The 22,328-nt window shown below is 35.7% G+C and overlaps 1 protein-coding gene and 1 long non-coding RNA gene across 4 annotated transcripts; both read right to left on the bottom strand.

The window, feature by feature from the left end:
• Positions 1-1,869: 1,869 nt before the first annotated feature.
• Positions 1,870-5,278, bottom strand: LOC121219115 (uncharacterized). 2 transcript variants are annotated; one of them, XR_005915838.1, is made up of 6 exons: positions 4,703-5,176; positions 4,034-4,052; positions 2,985-3,045; positions 2,595-2,645; positions 2,209-2,259; positions 1,870-2,127 (listed from the first exon to the last, which is right to left on the bottom strand). It is a non-coding gene; the product is annotated as an uncharacterized lncRNA (long non-coding RNA). The 2 variants fall into 2 exon arrangements; XR_005915837.1 differs by having other exon boundaries at positions 1,870-2,259; positions 4,703-5,278.
• An 809-nt stretch (positions 5,279-6,087) lies between these two features.
• LOC121219114 (ATP-dependent helicase BRM) lies at positions 6,088-22,328 on the bottom strand. Of its 2 annotated transcripts, XM_041096766.1 has the most exons (15): positions 21,735-22,328; positions 14,354-15,655; positions 12,893-14,218; positions 12,611-12,723; positions 12,257-12,344; positions 12,027-12,113; positions 11,812-11,904; positions 11,646-11,729; positions 11,358-11,561; positions 10,480-10,722; positions 8,843-10,396; positions 8,415-8,760; positions 8,218-8,318; positions 7,275-7,526; positions 6,088-6,983 (listed from the first exon to the last, which is right to left on the bottom strand). In XM_041096766.1, exons 1-15 carry the CDS (start codon positions 21,918-21,920, stop codon positions 6,342-6,344), a joined length of 6,621 nt encoding a protein of 2,206 aa, XP_040952700.1. In that variant the 5' UTR covers positions 21,921-22,328; the 3' UTR covers positions 6,088-6,341. The 2 variants fall into 2 exon arrangements, with proteins under 2 accessions (XP_040952700.1, XP_040952699.1); XM_041096765.1 differs by having other exon boundaries at positions 8,218-8,760; positions 21,735-22,327.

The following is a 22,328-nucleotide window of genomic DNA, read 5'->3' as shown; positions in this document are numbered from 1 at the left end:
ATATACATATTATATACATATTTTATTATTATTTTGCTTTCATAGTTTTTTTACATATATATATACATATATACATTTATATTTTATAACATTTATATGTTTTCATATGTTATAATTTATATATGTTTATACATTTTTTTATAATATATATATACATACACTATTCAAAATTATTATAAATATATTTTCCGCATTTTTCTTATATATACATATATATATACATATTTTCATAATTTATTAATATCTTTTACTTATATTTTTTATTTATGTATTTATTTATTTATGTATTTATTTATTTTTTTAGATACCTATACATATTTTATATTTTATTTTCATAACTTTTATATACATGTTTTAATATATACATATACAGATTATTAAAATTTACTTATATATCATATTTTATTTTGTGAATACATATACATATAATTTAAATTAAAGTAATAGTTTCATGTTATGCATTTTGTCATACTTTTAAAGAAAATATATTTTGGTTTTGTCAAAGCATTAAAATATCATATTTTATAAATTTTCAAAATATTTGGCATTCATGATTCTCGAGAAAAATCGTGTCCTAACTTACTGGATTGCGATTATTTCTCGATGAATTTAGAAAATCAAGTATTTATTTTGCAATAAATTCACACAAATTTCAAATAAAAGCTTATTCTCGGGAATCCAAAAATGTCGAGTCCTAACTTACTGGTCATGACATTTTGTTATCTCGAAATAAGAATTTCTAAAACAAAAGGTCATATTCGGTATTTGAAATTTTGAGAAATTGTGCTCTAAATTACTGGGTTTCGATTTTCTTCATTTGACCTAAATAACCGAATATTCTTAGATTTAACTGTGTGAGTTTTAAAATCAAAAGACAAACTTAATTTTGAAGATTTAAAAATATTGTGCCCTAACTCACTGGGTGTGATGTTTTATTTCTTTGAAATAAGAATGTTTTATTATTTTAATTCATTCACGAGTTAAAAGTTTTCTTTTAAAATCTTTTCAAATTTTCGACACCAAGACATTAAATAATCAATTTGGTACCGATTTTGGGCGTTACGAGGGTGCTAACCCTTCCTCGTGCGTAACTGACTCCCGAACCTATTTTCTCAAATTTCGTAGGCCAGAATTGTTTTTAAAGTGAGCCGGTCACACCTCAATCAAAGATCGATGGAGACTCCAATTTTTATTTTTTTTAAAAAGTCGACAACTAATTTTTTGTTTTCAAAAAAAAATAATTTCGACAACACTATCCAAGAAAAATGAAAAATACATATTAAGAATCTTTACAAAGCACAAAATAGAAATTACAACTATCTTTGCAAGTAAAAATCTTGAAATTCATTTCTTTATCAATTACCCAAAAAAGAAAAAAAAGAAAGAAAAGAAAAAAATGTGTTTTTATGGATTTGATTAATTGATTACCGACGTTTAATAATTATTTTTAAAACAAATACCCATTTGATTAATATGAATTTAATAATTTTTATGAGAAAAGAAAATAATGTCTTAATTTCTTTTATTTTGTATTAACTCAATTCGGTTATAGGTATATAGTGTGTTAAATATCTTAAAAATTATATATTTTAAAACATTCGATTATTATTTTTATTTAAATAAAATCTAAAACTCCATAGACATTACATTCTTACCATAACATGATTTGTTTGTAGCATTTTAATTTTTTTTTGTTTCGTTTGTTGAGATAATTTTTGTAGTGTTAATTATATTTTTTAATCAAACAATATAAGTAATATAAAACATTGTTTGAAGACCAAAATTAAATATAACATAAATTAAATATATCGAAAATAAAAATAGTTTAATAATATCTTAAAAGATTAAAATAGTTTTAAACGAAACATATCAAAAATAAAAACATATCAAAAATTAAATATAACCAAAATATTCTTGTTTAAAGTAACAAGATCAAATCCGAATTGTAAATGTAGTTTAACATGTATATATTGTCTTTTCCGTATTACTAGAAAAGAGTAATAGTACCATCATTCCAGTGGAGATATTTGTTTATGTCCCTTTTCCTTGTTCATTTTTTGTTGTTGTTGTTGACTCTTGGCATTTGGCAGCCTACGAGGGTGTGCTGCTCTTTACCTTGGCAGCCTCCTTTTACATTAACAAATTTCATCTTTCCAAAGTTGAACACATAACCAACTTACAACAAAGACATTGGGAGGGTATTGTTACCTTAGCACACCCTTGAGTGATATTTTTCCCCTTCTTGTTGCTACCTTCAACCTACAATGATGACCAATAAATTAATTTCTTTTAGGAGTTACAGAGGATGATCAAAAAGATCAAATCCGAATTGTAAATGTAGTTTAACATGTATATATTGTCTTTTCCGTATTACTAGAAAAGAGTAATAGTATCATCATTCCAGTGGAGATATTTGTTTATGTCCCTTTTCCTTGTTCATTTTTTGTTGTTGTTGTTGACTCTTGGCATTTGGCAGCCTACGAGGGTGTGCTGCTCTTTACCTTGGCAGCCTCCTTTTACATTAACAAATTTCATCTTTCCAAAGTTGAACACATAACCAACTTACAACAAAGACATTGGGAGGGTATTGTTACCTTAGCACACCCTTGAGTGATATTTTTCCCCTTCTTGTTGCTACCTTCAACCTACAATGATGACCAATAAATTAATTTCTTTTAGGAGTTACAGAGGATGATCAAATAGGTTCACAGATCCCTTAATTACTTTGATGATGAACGACTTGATGTGCATAAACAAATGACTCAGCATTCTACCACTTAAAAGATGATTTGTTCAAGGAGTGGATAGATTTACTTTAAAACTAGTTGCTATTGTTGAAAGATGCATAGAACACGGGCATATATCACTTTGAAGTTCTTACTTATAAATACATGCAATGAATCTCATCATAGCATAGGCTGCAAGACAATTTTGCCAAGTATATTCAAGGATAACATGAATTACATGTGAGACATGAAACTTACCAATATGCTTATTTGCAAAAATAAGAAAAATAAGAACTGCTGCTCCTCTCAACTCCTCTTCCTGTAAAAGATTCACACTTGAAACTTGTCCAGAAGAAGCATTAATGAAATACATAAAACAAACATTGACAAATAAATTAGGATATTGTAAACACCAAGTAAGCGCTGTTGGTTACAGACATATAAACAAGTCATCATCACATTCTAGGGAGCAGAAAGAAGGTTTTCATGTAGCATTCTTTCTTTTTATCAAACTTCTAAAATACAAATATTACTATAGTGGACCATGAGATCAATGTTACCGCATGCAAAGTAATCTATATATCATCTTCAATGCATGGAATATATATAAGATATACCATAGCAAGGTTTTAGGAAGTTTTTAAGAAAGAGGATGGTTAATATTTATAAGATATACCATAGCAAAGTAATCTATATATCATCGTCAATGCATAGAATGTTACTACAGAGGCTGGTCTATACTAGAAGCACCGTTTTATTGAATATGAGAACAAAATATGAACCATATACTAAAATTGAATAGGATGATTAATCTTTTCGTCTGTCATGAACACACGAAAGCATAGATGTAAACTTTTATTTTATTTCAACACTTTTAGACATTGAGATAACTTGGAATAACGCTAATAAATTAAACCCCAAATCCCAATTATAAAAGTGGTACAAACAGTGGCATCCCATGAATACAACATTGAAATGCTATGACAGACTCAAAGTTAGTTTGTTCTAAAAGTAAAAAGAAAACGGAAATTCACTTATTAGCCATGGGATTGTTAATAACAATAGTTATAAAATCTAGGCATACACCTCTTTTACAACTTAAAAGAACTTACGGGATGTCATATAAGTTTGAGAGCAAAAACTATTAGCTTAATTAAATTTCTAAGCGGCCAAATGTAGACTCATAAAGACAAACTTTACATAAAGCTTCCAGAAACCAAACATCTTATTTAGAAGTTGCCATTGGCCAACAGAATATTAGTAAATAATGAAGGAATATAAAAACAATGCATGTTTGTGAAAGTTACCTGATACTTATCTGTCCACCTGCATCAATAAATAATAAAGATGTTATCAAGACAAGAAATTGACATCACTTGTTTTAAAATATTAAAGTTCCAAATGATAAAAGAAAGCAAAATTGCAGAACAAGGTATTAAATGAATACATTTCAGTCTAATACTAAAGCATTAAAATTCCACAACTTAATACTATTAGTTTGACGAAGTTCAGTGGCTTTGAATAACATCAAACTTGGAATCAGAAAAGACGAACCTTAAGTTTGCAGAAATAGCTTTTGGATTGGAAGCTAGAGATAGAGTATCCCATATAATATCATATTTCATCCAGTATCGGAAAAGTAAAGCTTTGATGATAAAGAGTGATCAGTGCTGTAAATTTGCTTAAAGCTGCTACTATGATGGTTTTATGGAAGAAATACCAAGAACAGATATATAAAGATATTGACAAAAGGCAAAAGAATCATTTAAGTTGCGGATTAAAGCTACTTTATGCAGTTGAGATTTACAATAACAGGCATTATCTCAAGCCTTTGATATAAGAAATTATGAACTTCGCCATCTATTTACCTTCAAACAATCAAATCGATAATAAAATATTATCAAACTTTCAGGACAGTACTATAAAAAATCTACTACATGTTAAAGATCCAGATCAAGAAGTAGTGATCATCATACCTAAATCCCACACTTGAAATTTGATGTTATTGTACTGCACTGTTTCTGCACACCTTCCTCTCACACGCTGAGCCAGCAAGGGCCCACTCAACCCCTTCCCAAGCCGGCTGGTTGTTTGATTCTCTCTCGTCCCAAGCCACCTTAATGCCCCCACTCGGCACGCAACTTGGGTAAGAAAAAAAAAACAGACAGGAAAATGGAAGGAACAGTAGAAGGAAAATGGAAGCATGAAATGGCTGCCGTTTGAATGTTTTTATGTGAGAATTTGTGAGGGTAAAATAGGGTTCATATGGCAACGAATAGGTAAACGGTGAAGAGGGAAGGGAATAGAAATCCCCAAATATCTCTACTTAAGCCCGGAATGGAATACACCCGTAATAGGGTATTCCGTTGAACCAAACATCTGTTTAAGTGGGTATGCAGAGTAGGCTTGTAATAGGCATGCCATTACCTTCAACCAAACATCCCCTTAGAGTCTTAAAATTAAAAAATAATCATTATGTTGTTCCTTAATGTTTGGTTGAGAAATAAAATAAAGTGAGTGGGTTTTGCACTTTGCACTTTTCTAGACATGGAAGATTGTTTTTACAGGTAAAGAAGCCCCCTTTTTGTTTCATTTTTTTTATTACATTATCTTCAAACTTTGGGCTTCTTATCGTACTTGTTAAGTTAAACTACTACAACTAGTGGAAGTGACTCATCTTTTTTCCAAGAATTTGACATCATGTTTACGAGGTCAATTAAAAATAGTCATTCAACATGGGATGGGCATACCCTCATACTTACTATCCATTCAAAGGCAGAAAAATTTTTTAAAGGGCAGAAATTAAATTCTAACTTTTATGATAGTAAAAATGTAATTTTATTATTTTAATAGCCCATATCTTTATAATTTTAAAGGATTAAATCAAAATTTTATCATTTTTAGGGGGCCAAAATATCATTTTACTTTTACAAATTTAAATTTTTAAAAGGTTTAAATAGAATTTTTTCTAATTTAGGGGTTTTAAGGTCCCGCCAATTCCCCTAACTACGCCCTTGATTTATCTTAATCTTGATATATATCTACTTAATAATACAATATTCCTGACATGAATTTTTTTTAATTTTAATAATTAAACTTTTTTTTATATTCAGATTTATTTCTATGTTTAAATTTTTTGTAAATATACTTGCCTTGTCTTTTATATTTTGCTTTTTTTTAATATTTATTTCTTAATTGTTTTTTTAAACTGTTGAATCTAAATCTGAAGGTCCAACAAAATTCGGCCTCTTTGGTATTTTCAACCACCGTTAACACGAGGACATGACTTTTGATCCAATTACACACGTTGACAAGCGACAAAGATGTAGAAATTCGTATACTAGCAAAGTTGGATACGTCCTTCAGTTAAAATATTTACTTCTATGATGATGAAACGAAGGTATAATTTACACGTCTCAGCTATCAAATACTCTAGATAATAATACCCGCAAGGTGCAGATATGGAAACCATTGTATTGAAACCACGAAAAGACTGGGTTCGAGGAACCTACACTACGTTAATGGTAAATCTAATTGCAATTGTACAAACAATGAACCGCCCCAGAATAAACTCAATGGCAGCACACATTTTCCATTAGCTGATCCTCTACAAGGTCATAAACGGCTCGGTCTCCTTTTACCTGCATCTGTCCTCAACTTTTTCACAGGATTGGCCCAACCAACACTCCCACCGTTCGGCGGATGAGCAGGCTGGTGCCAACTTTGCTGATGGGCGGTCTGCTGGGTCAGTCTAGCAGCATCCTTAGAAAATGATCCTGTCGTCGGACTCTTGATGCTGCGTGCTACACTTGGGGGTGAAACAGGGCCAGCCAATCCAGTCCTGGACTTCACCATAGACTTTTCCCTATCTTTCCTCTTCTTCTTGCAAATAACTAGCTCTCCAGGATGTGTCAGAATAGAATCGTCTTGCTGGTATAGTTCCTTGGTAATGCCACTTACACACCCAACCCTTGATTCCTTTTGGGGCATGTGCACTCTAACCCTTGTGTCCTCACCAGCATGACTGGACCGGCGTTGCAATGACTTTTGAGTGAGTCCTGAATCAGATTCCACCTCTTTTATCGGCTTTTGCCTCTTGCCAACAGCAGCCTGTCTGGCAGATGAGCCCATGGTGGAGGTAGATACCAGACTAGAGAAGGAGAGAGCATTTCTAGCTTCTCGGAAATCAGTATCCGGAAATGCGATCTTCAACAAATCAAAAAATAGATCATGTACTTTCCTTGCTTCAGACCTGACCTGCATACCAATTACATTTCCAAAGTACACAAATCAGGACATCAATGAGAGAATTATAGGAAGGGGATTAGAACATTTTCTAGGTGATACAAATTTCTAGCTTTTTCTTTTGAATGGATTTCTAGCCACTTGAAAACACAAAATACTTGTATGTGAATTTCTTTGAAAAGCCTTCGAAGCAATTGCTCCCAGAAAAGACCATCCACGGCAAAATTCAAAAGAGTGATGCAAAAGTGAGTTGGCTTATGAACATGTAAAGATGCTGAAGGACAAGTTAAATAGATATCATACCTCGAGAGAAAACCCATAAAATTGCATTGCACTTTTTAACACTAACTGCACATCTGCAACAAGCTCCATAACTCCACTGTACTCTAACCTGTCAACACGCTGATCAATCTTCTGCAAGTCCAAATTATTACTTCCACTTCCACCCATATAACCAGATTTTTCAATCCTCTTCCACAAATCTGTTAACGAAGGTACAATTTGTTGACCCTCCTTATCTATTCTCCTCTGAAGCTTGCTAATCACATTTTTACACTGGACATATGAGAATTTTTTAGTCATTTACTTAATAGAAAATAGCATAACATGTAACCTAAGCAGTTAAACAGGTATTAAGGTCAAAGGTTAAAAGTACTCGTTTTTTAAAAGGGAAGATATTTTGATATACCAAGTTTCCAGTTACCTGGCATATGGAAACCATGCAAAATATCAATGACTCAAGACAAAATAACATGAAGATCAATTCTGAAAAACACAACATAAACGGACATGGCAAAGCAAACCAAAAAAGGACATGGCAAAGCAAACAAAAAGGTAGAAAAAAAGATAAAAGCATATTATGGAACACAAACTTCCTAATCTCAAAAAGAAAATCCTCATCATGCATAAAATGCACCCCACTTATTCAAATGTGTGTTCTAACAAAACCTAAAGCTATTTTGTTGATGAGAGCACCCACTTAGGTGAAATCTGTGTATCCTGCAGTATTTGGTACAATAAGAAAGATGCAAAATGAAGAAACCGAAGAAATTCAGGACCATAGCTTTGCCTATTAAGTGCCTACAAGCAACACCATCAAGCAATTCAAAATACAAAAGCAAGGTTTATAAATCCAACTTAGCACTAATGACCAGCAAAAATCCATGATGGATAAAATAGTAATAAAATAAAAAAAAAACAGATTCACAATCAGACACTACCAGAATTAAAGTCACCTCAAGTTTACCTTTCTTTGGATGAGATCAGACATCTTAGCACCAGAATTCGAAGACCCACTTGTATTAACCAGTTTATTGTCCCAACTCTCTCTGGAGGATTTACCAGCATCTGCAGGAGCAGACTCAGAATGCATTTTACCAGACTTCAGAGATGCATGCAACTTTGATGTATTAGCTATTTTTATTGAAGGTAAGTTCCTCCTACATTTTGAAGATGAATCATTTGGATCATGCTTGATCGCATTACGCTCCCGAGTTGCTTTTGTTTCAGTGTCAATCCTCAGTTGTGATTGGTATTTTTGGTCTAGCTGGAAAGGCAACAAAGATGAATCTCCACGTTCGAGATGAGGCACTTCGGTGACAGATTTTTCCTCTGCCCTTTCTACAGTATGACGAGGTCGAACCCGGATACTACGCTTTCTTTTTATCTTGGGTTGGACAACTTGTTCATATTCACCTTCATCACGATCATGAATCCAACTTTCAGACTGCTGGTGGTCCACGTGAGAATCTCCTGATGCTGCAATTTCACCTTCCTCTAGTTCATCAGGCTGCCAACATTAACATAACATAAGAAAATAGCAGAATTGAAAAATGCCATAATAACAGATCGATAAAGGAAAAGAGACATACCAGCCTTCTTAAAACAGAACCAGGCCTAGCATCTAATGCGGAAAGAGAGCCAAATTTCTGAGGAGAAATGGGAGACAATATCTGCTGTGGTTTTCGACTGTCCAATGATGATCCAGAAGAACCAGCTTCGTCAAGCATCCGATCATTTCTAATGTGTTCTGAAGTCTGGGCATATTCATACCCATCATCGCCAAGAGGGCCATCTTCAGACTGGTACTTAGTAATAGGTGGGTCCCCAACAGCACCACTAAATTCATCATCTTCAAATTCGCCAATTTCCCCCTCTTCCTCATTCCCAGAATAACCATTTCTCTCATAAGAACTTGCTTCAGAGTATTCCCCATTCTCATTATCTATTTCCTTATAGTTAGGATGCTTTTTCCCCTTGGGTCGACCCCTTTTTCTCTCTGTCTCCATTTCATGGGATTCAGCACCAACACTGGCAGAAAATAAAATATTCTTTGATGGCTTTTTTGATAAAGTAGCCACAGTAGCATTCACTTCACTTGTACTGGCTCGAAGCCACTTAGGTACCTGTTCATGGCAAGTCATCTCCTCAGTCCAATCCAGTTCTTCATCCATTTGATCAAACAACTCCACTTCTTCCTCGCTTCTTGCTATCATGCGGTTTACCTGGTGCAACGAGGGAACATCATGGACAGTTTCCTGATACCTCTCCTCATCGTGTAATAAAGTTTCTAAAGTCATGCGTCTCTCTTCATGTGTTGTTCTCTGGTCAAAACGTCCAGCATTGATTACTTCATCAGCCATGTCGATTTTATATTGTTGAATGTTATTCCTTATGAGGCTCTCAATTGACCCCATATATCTATCCTTACCTGCAAAATCAACCTCAAAATCAACTGTACCCCCACTCCTTATTTCATCCTCCTTCTGCTGACTAGAGATTTTGTCAACAACTGCTTCCATGTAAATGACTTTGACCTCCCTTGTTTGTCCAATTCGGTGAGCTCTAGCAACCGCCTGTTCCTCATTTTTAGGATTAGGATCAGGATCATATATAACAACAGTGTCAGCAGTTTGAAGATTTAAACCACGACCAGCTGCACGTATACTTAGTAAGAATATGAAGCATTCAGAATCAGGACTATTGAAGTCAACAATAGCTGATTCACGATCTTCCAAGCTAGTTGTTCCATCAATACGTCTGTAAACAAGCCTCCTCCACTGCAAGTATTCCTCCAAGATATCCAAAAGCTTCGTCATGGTACTAAAGAGTAATACACGATGCCCAGTTCTCTGCAGTTTTATTAGGATCCTGTCTAGGATCCACAATTTCCCACAAGATCTTACAAGGAAATCTTTAGATAAGTCATTGAAATACGGGTAATTAAGCAAAGGATGATTGCAAGTCTTCCTGAGCTCCATACACCGGTTATTTAAAGTTTTATACACCTTAGCTTGGTATATTGGGTTCTTTTGAACCCTGCGCTTCTCATCTTCAGGATCAACTCGAAGAGTCCCAGTTGATTTTATCCAATCATAAATGGCACTCTGAATAGCCGACATTCTGCATCTTAAAACTATCGAAACCTGCAATCAACCAATGAAATAATGTCATTGGAAACAGCAGTATGTTAAGTGATTATAAAAGAAAGACAGCAATAACAGTATACCTTCGGAGGAAGTGAACCTTCCACATCTTCAACGCGACGTCTAAGCATAAAAGGCTCAAGAATTTGATGAAGTCGGTGGATGATGATAACCTTCTTCTCCGTCTCAAGCCAATCATCCTCTGCATTGTGGGTAGGGCCTTCCTTTTGAAATGGTTGTGAAAACCAATCATGAAATGCCTTGCGATTATCAAACACTTCAGGAAGGAGAAGATTTAACAGGGACCAGAGTTCTTTCAAGTCATTCTGCAGTATTAAAACAAACAAATAAATAAATAAATTGTTAAAATTATCAAATAAGCAATAGGCACACACGCACGCATATAAGAAAGTGAGCATGGGAAAAGAGAAAAGGTAAATAGGTTTATTACTTAAATGAATCAAATACGCCATACTGTAGGATATAAACTAAAGTGTAAAAAACAGGCTAACTAAATGAGACACACCGCAAAAAAACAAAAGAAAGGCAAGAAACAGCTAAAATATGATTAGGAAAGTACTCTCTAATTCCTACCATGACTCATAAACAACATTATAAGACATAAGCATCCATGTGGTACCTCCTTTTTCATCCCTCGCATGGATATTTAGTGAATAACCAATAACAAAAGACATGAAAACATAGTAATGGGAATTTAGGATATCTCAAGTTATGAGACACTTTTCATAGAGGGCCTACCCTAAATGAAGATGCTCTTGTGTGCGTGCCTCAGCATATGCAAAGTAAAGTTGTCAAGAAAAATGGTGGTCATATTATTTCAAGTGGATGCCAGTCATGGAAGTAAAGCAAAAGAGTTGTTTAAAGGTTTTCAATCTGTATGCATATATGTATGTGTACTTTTTTCTATTTCCAATCATATCAGAGAGCTGCCTTAACAGACCTGTAATGGTGTCCCAGTAAGAAGCAAACGCCTTTGGCAGCGGTACCTATCAAGATCACGAGCTAAAACAGATTCTCTGTCTTTCATTCGCTGGGCCTCGTCAATTATAATGTACTTCCAATCAATTTTAGAAAGTTTAGACCGATCGTACATGATGAATTCATAAGTTGTCACAAGGACATTAAATTTCATAGCCAAAACCTCCTATGAAACAAGTAAACAAAAAGAAAGTTCAGCAAGTTTTGACACTTCAAGAAATAACTAATCACAGAAAGTTGTAGTTCTTACTTGAGAAAATAATTTTGAACGTTGATCTTTTGCTCCAACATAGTAGATGCATGACACAGATGGCAGCCAATTATGGAGCTCACTCTGCAAAAGGACTCAGTTATATCTATTCAAAGATATCAGGAAAATGTCAAAGCCATCAATATACATCAAAAACAAAACTAACCTTCCAATTTACCAGAACTGCATTAGGAACAATTATAAGATGTGGACCGTAGTTTCCTTTAAATTCCATCAAATAAGCAACCAAAGCCATAACCTACACATTAGGGCAAAATCTAAGAAGTTATCAACAGCGCTATTGTATCTTTTGATTATCTACTGAAACAATAAATGCTCTAACTAATCCCAACACCTGATCTAACTCCCAAATAACAATACCTGAACAGTCTTCCCAAGGCCCATCTCATCAGCCAATATACCATTTAATTTATTGTTATACAAAGAAAGCATCCACTGCAAACCAACCTACAAAATAAAATACGTAGATGTCAGAGAAATTTTAACTTGCTATAATTAATAGTATTAAACTAAAAGGGCCAAGAACCGAGAATTTTTTTTTTTTTAAAAAGGTAGGAAAGAAGCCCAATATTTTTAATATAGCAACCTACAAGCTGATAGTCTCGTAATGTTCCAGCTCGTAGCATCGACGGTTGCCTTATGACTCTTTCATTAATAGCATGAGCAAGATTATAGTACCTGTTTATGACCACAAAAAACAACAAATAAATAAAATCGCCAGAATTTTGGTGGCTTCTAAGAAACAAATGCCGTTATAATAAACAAAAACGTAAATCTAAATTGACCATATGAAATGATAGTTGTTGAACTAAACATGAGAAAAGACCATAAGCCTCATCTAACTGTCACATAATTTACACCCTATTCCAATCACGCTTTGTAACTGAAGAACCCCTCTATATTATCAGTAAGTCCTGTGAAATGAACTTTATAACATAACTTACTTGCTCACAGACGAACCATCCCTGGGTGCATTCATTTCCATAAAACGATTTCTTATCATTACTTCCTCTCCAGCACAAGCTGCTGCAATCCTAACTTCTTCTTCTGATAAACCCTTTTGTCAAGAAGTAGAAAACAAGAAAATAAGTAAAACAGAATCAACCTAAAGCTTATGAGGAAAGGAAATTGAATATTATATTTGGCTCCAAAAACAGTCCAAAAAATTCAAAGAAAAAAAAAACACAGAAGAGGGTACAAAAGAGGGAATGTTTAAGAAATCATGCCTGTAACCTTGCAGCAACAGCAGCAGCATTTGCTGCCTCCTCCACTTCCTGCTGACTCTTGGCAGCTGTTATCTTACTTCCCAGTTTATGAAGATACTCTTCAGTCTGTGTCAAGAATGATGAAAGAACTTCATATCTCTCTGCAGCATCACCAGGGATATTTGTCTGCTGCTCAATCAACATCTCTCTGTACCTTTCAACATCATTATTCTTCAAGGCCTCCATCCTTTTGTTCCTATCATCATCTTTCCTCTTTGAAAACTCCCGTAACATTCTCTCATGGTACTTGGCAACTCCCCTATTGCGAGCAGTTCGTGCATCACGGATGGCCCAGTGAGCTTCCAGGAGCTTCTTGCGCCACTGAAAAATGGATTTCAATTGCTTCTCTCTCAGGGCCTTCTGAGTGGCTTGTATTTGTCTTGCCAGCTCCATACGCTGACGCTCACACAGGCGGACAAATTTTCTGTACGGTCTGTCAGGCATAGCCGTTATCTCTTGTTGCTGCTGGTCAACTTCATCCCTCAAACGTGCCTGCACATCTATAAGTCGAAGCTTTTTTTCTTCAATTTGCAAACGCAGAACAAGATCTGGCCTGATCCTTTTCCTCTCCAAATTTACTGCTAGTAAACCACCAATCTTCCTCAAATTTTCTGATCGTTTCTTGCTAAAGACTTCCACACCTTCCTGAAAGAGAAGCTCTTTGACATCATAAGCCAGAGTTAGATTATTATTGATGTTAGGCATCACTGAACCATTCGAGTCATGTTTCCTAGTGAAGAAAGGAAAATCAAATAGTGGTCCATGATACTTTCTAGCGGAGCCAGGATCTTTTGGCTGGGGGGCAGAGTTTGCCTGCACAGGTTTTTTAACTTGCCCTCCATCAGATGCAGCAAGTTGAGGTGCAACAGCCTTTCCCCTATCCACACTAAAATCACTTCTAGCTGGAGTTTTTTGAAGACTGTGTTCTACTTCTTGGTCAGACTTGGCAGAAATGACAGAACCTTGCTGCTCTTCTTTTCCAGCAGGTAAAGTAGATGAAAATTCCTTGGCCACAGATGACACCCCTTGCATATGAGCTGTTGATGAAGTTGCTTTATCATCTCCTCGATATGCTTCCTCTTTAACAATATTATGTCCATTGGTAGACGGCCCAGCCTGTGAAACCTTCTCCTTTGAATCTGAATATATCTGAGGATCTTCTACAATCTTTCCACCATTTCTGTCCTGGTTATTTCCACCTAGAGGAGGAAGTTGTGGCTGCTGCAGCTCAACTGGTGGGGGAACAATGGCTCGAAGAAGCTCATGTGGAAGTGTACCTTCTCCTTTCTGTTAATGACCACAAGAATCATTATGGCCCACACATTATTCTTTAGTATACTTTGTGCAATTGGTAGAAAGTAAGGGAAAATGCACAAATGTCAGATAGGCAAGGATAGGATGGGGAGAGAGAAATAAGCATACCTTCAGGCGCCTAAATGCTAGTATTTGTGCTTTGAGAACATGGAGTTGTTTTTTAGTAAAACCAAAACGTTGCTGTGGCATCTGCATAGCTGCTTTGCCTTGTGCTGGTAAGTTTTTAACAGACCCTCCATCATTATTAGGAGCAGAAGGCTGTGGGAAATTTTCATTTAACTGTTTACGATACTGCGTTTCTGCTGTTTCTGTGCCATCTAATGAATTCTTTGTGAGCAAAGATGGATTGCCACTCAGGCTAATATTTGGAGATGATTGCGAAGGACGCACAGAAGGAATCTCACTTCCAAGAACAAGTGGCTCTCTGGGAGGGACCTGTTTATCTTGGCCGCGAATAGCTAACTGCTGCATTGCAATGTTGTCAGCATTGTTAACCACCCCAGTGCTGGAAGTTGTGCTAGGTATAGCTGTTGGCTTGGTTTTGGCAGAGCCAGACTGGCTAGATATATCACTTGATAAACAGCCACGGGGAGAACTGTCACTTGGAACTGATGGAGAAGTGGCCTGTGGCTTGGACACAAGCACAGGTGATGACTGAGAACCCATATTGCTTTCATTTGTTTTTTGGTGGGCAGCCATCCTAGATTGCATGAGTGGAATGAGTTGTACCATCAAATTAGCATTTGCAGGTTGCGACAGATCAATATTACGCTCAAGTGCCCATGACTGCAACTGTGCAGCCATAGCAAGTTGATCGTGTCCCGTGTTTTGAACAGTTTGCTGAGCTTGTTGTGCCTGCATGGCCCTTAGAACATTCCCATGCATTAATTGTCCAGTAACTGTTCCTTGGGTAGGCGGCTTGGGCTCATTTCTTTGGTCAGTAGCTGACTGTGGTCCATGCTCAATCTGCTTTTCAACACGACCAAGCTGCTCAGATGGGTTCTTAGAGGATGATGCCTGAGCCTGATTAGCTGCCTGCATTGAAGTAAGTTCTAGAATTTTAAAGTTTCCAATTCGCATGTCCTGATCCTTAACAGATGCAGAGCCCAAAATAGCCATCTTAGCTTGCTGCTGCGCCAAAACTGTCTTCTGTTGCTGAGCAGTCCGGTAAGCATACTGATAATAAGCTTGCTGAAAGGGAGTCAATGTTTGTCTCTCAACACCTTGACTCCTATTCTGACTGTCCTGGGCAGAAGCATGTTGTTGAGCCAGATCAAAAAACTTCCTGGACTGTTGAGGCGGTTGCATGGAGCCTGGAGATGAGGGGAAATTGCTTCCTCCCAACATACCTTGAAGACCACTGGCCTGATATACTAGGATGGCTTCATTTACTTCAGGTTTTCTAAGTAGCTATGATACGAGTCACAAAAGCCCAAATTCTTGAGGGCAAGGCCCAATAAGAAGATTCCAAGCCCAATCAAGAAATCCACCCATACTTAGTTGAAAATCAGGCCAAATTGTCAAAGTGGCCCAAGTTGTAAAGTTTTATTTTTATTTATTTATTTATTTATTTTATTTAGTTTAAATTTTTATATTCAGTCCAAGAGTCCCAAATAAAAGACCCTTGGCCGAATTTCCATATTAAAATAATTAGGAGTTTTTTTTAGTTTTAGTTTTAGTGTTCTAATTAAATTAGGAAAACATTTGAAAGGCCTATTTATATGGCTTGGCCAGCCACCCTACATTACATTATAATTACATTGAAAATTTCAGATTTGATTTGAGTGAAAATTCTCTTTGAGTTCTTCAAGGATTTTCTCTTGAGTTTTCTTTAGAAGTTGTTTTAACAATCTTTTTGATTGTGGGAGCCATCTTCAACCTTCTTCTTGCCATTGATATTCTTTGGAGGGGAGATTAGAGCCGTTTGAAGGGAGTTGTGAGATCTTTCGAGATTTCAAGACTTCTTAGGACTTATCTTTTAATTTCTTACTGTCAATTCTTTCTTTATTTCTACTTGTGCTGAATCATTATCTAATCTATTTTCTGTTCTTATTGTGTTTTCAGCCTTTTTCTATCTTAAGGAATCAGCCCAAAAATCCCCAATTTCTAGGGTTTTTCCATACTCTTTTTGGGTGAAATTAGATTGTCGAAATTTGGGGAAAACTATCTCGGTGTTCAATTGGGCAGAATCATAATCTCCTTGAGGGTTTCAAGAACCCTAACACTTATTTCTATTCTCAATTTGATTCTTTGCTGATTTGGGGATTTTATTTCAGATCTGAAAATTCAAAAATCTAATCTTTTTAATTTTCTGTTTCGTTTCAGATCTAATTGTTTAGGGTTTTCGTAGGAGTTTCTCGTGACTTGGCAACTCGATCTTGGTCCGCGCGCAACCCCGTATCATTTGGTATCAGAGCTTGGGCGTTTTGGGTGTTCTTGGTTGATTTCTAAACTGATCTCTATTTTTTAAATTACAAACAGCAGTTTTACCCAGAAAAATTTTTGAAAAAAATTCATTTGAGTGGGTAAATGTTTTCTGATTGATCTGAAATTTTACATACATATTTTTGGCACTGTTATTGAATATACAAAAATATTTCCCGCAAAAAAATAAGTCGAAAAAGTCAAAAAATTGAAAAAAGACGAAATCCAATAAAAAATTAAAAAAATATTCAGCGGGTTGAATTTGGTGCCCAAATTTTCCAGATCAAAAATTCAATATTTGAAGACATTCCAGATTTAATTTTGTGATTTTTGGAGATCGGGAACACCTCGAACGAAGTTGTCAAGTTACTCCGCAGTTTTTCGGGTTTTCTGTTTTCAGCAATTTTTATTGATTCTTAGCTGTAGGTTTTCATTTGTTTACCTTTATTCTTCCTTTACGTTATCTAACACCTTCTTGTTTCTTGTGTTAGTAGGATTTAAACGTGTGCACAACTTCTTCCTAGGTGCAACACGAATCAATTGGTGTCTCGTCAGTTTTTGGCATCCTAGTGCAAATTAGGATTCTTTGGTAGTTTGGTTCACACTCTCTAATTGGTTGATATAAACTCTGATAAAGAACTCACAAGATTAAATTCGACCTCATTGAGAATTTGATTTTTTCTTTTTGAGTGATTAACGGTGAGGTTTGATAACTTTTATTTTTGAGTGTTGAGTGTTTTGCAGGTTTTAAAAAAAAAATGTCTACAGGTGATAATAATAGTGACATATTTAAAAAATTCCAACAACAGTTGGATGAACAGGCTGCTGCTCTTCGAGCTTTGACTGCTACCATCAATGAGGTGCAATTGAATCAAGAACCTCAATATCGAAATCCAATCAAAGAAGATAGGGATAACCAACCCCAGAGGCGCGGCCCTCGACGTGTCACTAGAATGGATGATGATTTTCATGATCGTGGACAATCATCTTTGGCAAAACCAAAGAGCGAGCAGCAACGAGAACATCTCTTTCATACTCGCTGCCATGTACAAGGTAAGCTTTGTAGAGTTATTATTGATGGTGAAAGTTGCTCGAACATAGCCAGCACGACGATGGTGGAAAAGCTTTGCTTAACCACTACCAAGCATCCACAACCTTATCAACTACAAGGGCTTAGCAACGAAGGCCAATTTAGGGTCACTCAACAAGTGCGCATCGCATTTTCTATCGGTAAGTATCAAGACGAAGTTGTGTGCGACGTAATGCCTATTCAAGCCTGCCATTTGTTGCTAGGAGAACCGTGGCAACTGGATCGAAAAGTCACTCACGATGGTCGTACCAATAGGTATTCTTTCAAGCATCAAGGAAAGAAACTCACCTTAGTGCCGCTCACTCTGGAACAAGTCCATGAGGACCAAATCAAACTGAAAAATTCTGTTAAAACAAGTGAGGAAAAAGAAAAAGAGAATGAAAAAGAGCAAAAAGAGATTGAGAGTGAAAAGGAATGTGAAACAGAAAAGAAAATTGAAAAAGAAGTTGAAGAAAGAAGAGAAAATGAGTTAGAAAAAGAAACAAAAGAAAAAGACGAGGAAAGGCTAGTGAGGAATGTTTCCACTAACCAAGATATGAATTTTTCTTGTGTTGCTACTTTTCAGGTTCCTGAAAGATCGAAAGATAGCTTTCAACTTCAATACCTCTCAAATGAAAGATGCTTTCATACGATCAACTTAGGCAAAGATGAAATCACACTACATGATCCCGAAGGTAAGCGAGGTAAGGAAATTTTAGAAACCGAGTCCAGTGCAGATTTGAAAATTATTAATAAAACTTTTGGTGACTTAGTTCTTAAAAGATCCCCTCATTTTGATCCGATTAATTGTTACTCTTCGATTGTGGTTGATAAAGTCATTACGAAAAGAAGCGTGATTTGTTATTCTCTTGATTTACCTTGTGTAAAATCCTCGAATTTGTCCAAATCTGTTTTGGAGAATAAGGTAACGAAATTTTCCAAATTTGTTTTCAATTTATATTCGTGCCTTAAACAGTTTATATGGTTGTACATGAAGTTTGAGTTCCATTTGACAAAGGTTAACTCAACAACGGAGATTCGACTACACTATGCCCCCGATGAGCGAAGGTTTGTTTTAAATGAAAAAGGTAAAATCGACCCTTATTCTTCTGCTTATCGAGGTAAGATGCTTGAAACCTTTGAAACACTTTTGTACTCCTCGGATAGTGATAAAGATCGTGTTGATGAACACTTAGATCGAAACGTGCTTGACTGTCCTATTTTATTTATTGATGATCTATCTGTTTTGATGGTTGGTAAAAAGATTCTTGTTTTTGATAATGCATGTGTGAGTGAATCTATAGCCCGTCGATTAATGCATGGTATGATTATGCAACTCTGTGAACCATGTGAATCTTTCCAAATACCTACTTGTGACGATTATGTTTACCATTTGATTTATTACTCGCAATTTATTCATGGTTTGTGGGAACAATGTGAGACGACTGAATGCCTTAAAATATGTCCATCTTTGTTTCAAATATTTGACGAGGCAGTGGTGAGTAAATTAGATTGTTTGCATGGTAATCTGAATCTGTCCATTCACATGCGTTATACCTGTTCTATTATGCTTATAATTGGACTACAAGCTTGTTTGTGTTGCTATTTACTATTTCATGGCTATTCTTTTCAGTGGACTCAATTGCCATTACTCCCGTTCGATAGAGGAAAGTCGAGTTCATTTGATTTTTCAGATTCGAGGACGAATCTTTTTGAGGAAGGGGGGAATGATACGAGTCACAAAAGCCCAAATTCTTGAGGGCAAGGCCCAATAAGAAGATTCCAAGCCCAATCAAGAAATCCACCCATACTTAGTTGAAAATCAGGCCAAATTGTCAAAGTGGCCCAAGTTGTAAAGTTTTATTTTTATTTATTTATTTATTTATTTTATTTAGTTTAAATTTTTATATTCAGTCCAAGAGTCCCAAATAAAAGACCCTTGGCCGAATTTCCATATTAAAATAATTAGGAGTTTTTTTAGTTTTAGTTTTAGTGTTCTAATTAAATTAGGAAAACATTTGAAAGGCCTATTTATATGGCTTGGCCAGCCACCCTACATTACATTATAATTACATTGAAAATTTCAGATTTGATTTGAGTGAAAATTCTCTTTGAGTTCTTCAAGGATTTTCTCTTGAGTTTTCTTTAGAAGTTGTTTTAACAATCTTTTTGATTGTGGGAGCCATCTTCAACCTTCTTCTTGCCATTGATATTCTTTGGAGGGGAGATTAGAGCCGTTTGAAGGGAGTTGTGAGATCTTTCGAGATTTCAAGGCTTCTTAGGACTTATCTTTTAATTTCTTACTGTCAATTCTTTCTTTATTTCTACTTGTGCTGAATCATTATCTAATCTATTTTCTGTTCTTATTGTGTTTTCAGCCTTTTTCTATCTTAAGGAATCAGCCCAAAAATCCCCAATTTTTAGGGTTTTTTCATACTCTTTTTGGGTGAAATTAGATTGTCGAAATTTGGGGAAAACTATCTCGGTGTTCAATTGGGCAGAATCATAATCTCCTTGAGGGTTTCAAGAACCCTAACACTTATTTCTATTCTCAATTTGATTCTTTGCTGATTTGGGGATTTTATTTCAGATCTGAAAATTCAAAAATCTAATCTTTTTAATTTTCTGTTTCGTTTCAGATCTAATTGTTTAGGGTTTTCGTAGGAGTTTCTCGTGACTTGGCAACTCGATCTTGGTCCGCGCGCAACCCCGTATCAAGCTATAAATGCAAAAAGATAACTCATGAACTTCTCAAAGAAAAGCACAACCATTAACTAGTAGCTAGAAGCATTAACGACTCAATGAAAAGAGTTGAGCAAAAATCAAGGGCATCTTCATCATTCTATGTTGCTCAAAGAGTAAGATAGCAAAGCACCAAAGTCATAACAGTAAGAATATTATAGAATTTGGAGCCCACTAGGTGATTCCAGCATAAACAAGAAGTGACAGACAAAACACTGATACTTTAATCATCCTTAAAAGAGAAATGTAGAAAGAATGGTGGTCTCACTACAAGAACATCTAGGAGTTAATGCCATAAAAGTTTAATCTGTACCATATAAACCAAAAGGAAATCCAAGGAAGGGCATATAATTCTGGGGTGGGAATGCTAATTTTCGTAATAATATAATCAAAACACTAAACAGTAGGCGCAAGAAACAAAAGGAAGGTAACATTCCAATACAACCAGTGAATAGCACTCAAACAATAAAGATTCCATATCGATTCTAAATGGGATGAAGAAAAAAAGAAGGCTAGGTTCTTCTACACATCATCTAAGGAGATTTGAGGTAATCAAACAGAATTTAGAAGCTAGTCATGGTAACCACACATATTGTATCAAAAAGAAAAGACTAAGTCATAGTAGAATGCTATCAATCAAGAACAATTTCACCAAGCTTTGATAACATGTCTGTGGAGCTTAACCTTCAACCATGCATCTAAGTTGATTAATTCTGTAGGAGAGCATAAAGAACAGTTCCATATCACTCTCTCTCACACTCACTTTCAAAAAAAGTGCTGTGTAGAAAGAGGGCAGTGTAAACTAAATACTTGGAATTCAAATGTTTCTATTAGCATTTCTAAAAGAAAAGGATAAACAACGCAACAAACACTTGAACCTAAAAATAGGGATAAAAAAAAATCTGCTCTATAAGTTCGAATTGAAAGGCCTTTATTCATCTTTCTAGAAACAAATAGCTTAGTACGGTTGATTCCCTTGACACCTATGAGCTCAAGAGTTTAATGCTACTAAATATAACTCTCCTCTAACAAACACCCCATGGCAAGCTAAGTACCAAGAACTAACTAATCAATCTTGTGTCCTAACGTAATTATATCAGAAATAGCACTTATTCACAAAATTAGAATCCCCAAAACCCGCCATATTCACGAATTCATCACTCCCCGTCTGCAGAAACATACTGAGCTCCCAAAACCACGTGCCAATACAACTAAACTTCCCTTAGGTTGACTGAAATTCTATACACACTCTACCTGCCTAGAAGCTATTTGCTGCTGCGGCTGCTGCTGTTGCACCGAATCATATCCCCAGTGAGGGGTCGAAACGGCCGATGACGACGAAGAGGGCGAAGCTGCGGACGATGTGGATGTAGCCCGTCCGACCGGGCCCACTCCCAGGTTCCGGCTGGGCCCAGCTCCGCCACCACCACCAGATTGCATAAAAAACTTGCCCCAATTGTCTTCAACAAAAATTCCCTCGCAAATTCCAAATTATTACAATAAAAATTCAAAAAAAAGGAAAGAAAAACCCCCCCACCACACTCACAACTTGAATCCCACCAAAAATCCTTTTTTTTAATGAAACCCCTTTTTTGCCCCCCCGATCCCCACGTTCAATAGAAAATTAAAAATAAATAAACTAAAAACAAAAGCCAACAGTTGAATTTACTTTGTTTCTCTCTAAAGAAATCCGAAATTTACGGTAGAAATGATAGGTCGATCTTGATGAGCTGAGCTAAAAAAGCGAATTTAAAGCGAACAACGAAAAAATAAAATAAAAAGTTAAAAATCGGTGATTCGACTCACTGCCCCCTGCCCCCTGCCCCCTGCCTACTAACCACTAATCTC

This window comes from Gossypium hirsutum, chromosome D07 (genome assembly GCF_007990345.1).
Source record: "Gossypium hirsutum isolate 1008001.06 chromosome D07, Gossypium_hirsutum_v2.1, whole genome shotgun sequence".
NCBI classification, from domain to species: Eukaryota; Viridiplantae; Streptophyta; class Magnoliopsida; order Malvales; family Malvaceae; genus Gossypium; species Gossypium hirsutum.
Note: the sequence above shows the minus strand (reverse complement) of the source record. Positions and strands in the feature narration are given on the sequence as shown.

Bases quoted from the DNA above. Each gene is read 5' to 3' on its own strand.
- LOC121219114 (XM_041096765.1), bottom strand. From the start codon at position 21,920: ATGCAATCTGGTGGTGGTGGCGGAGCTGGGCCCAGCCGGAACCTGGGA. The intron at 11,562-11,645 runs GTAAGAACTACA...CTTGTTTCATAG, and splicing joins GTTCAAAATTATTTTCTCAA to GAGGTTTTGGCTATGAAATT. The intron at 8,761-8,842 runs GTATGTCTCTTT...TAATGTTGGCAG, and splicing joins GTTCTGTTTTAAGAAGGCTG to CCTGATGAACTAGAGGAAGG.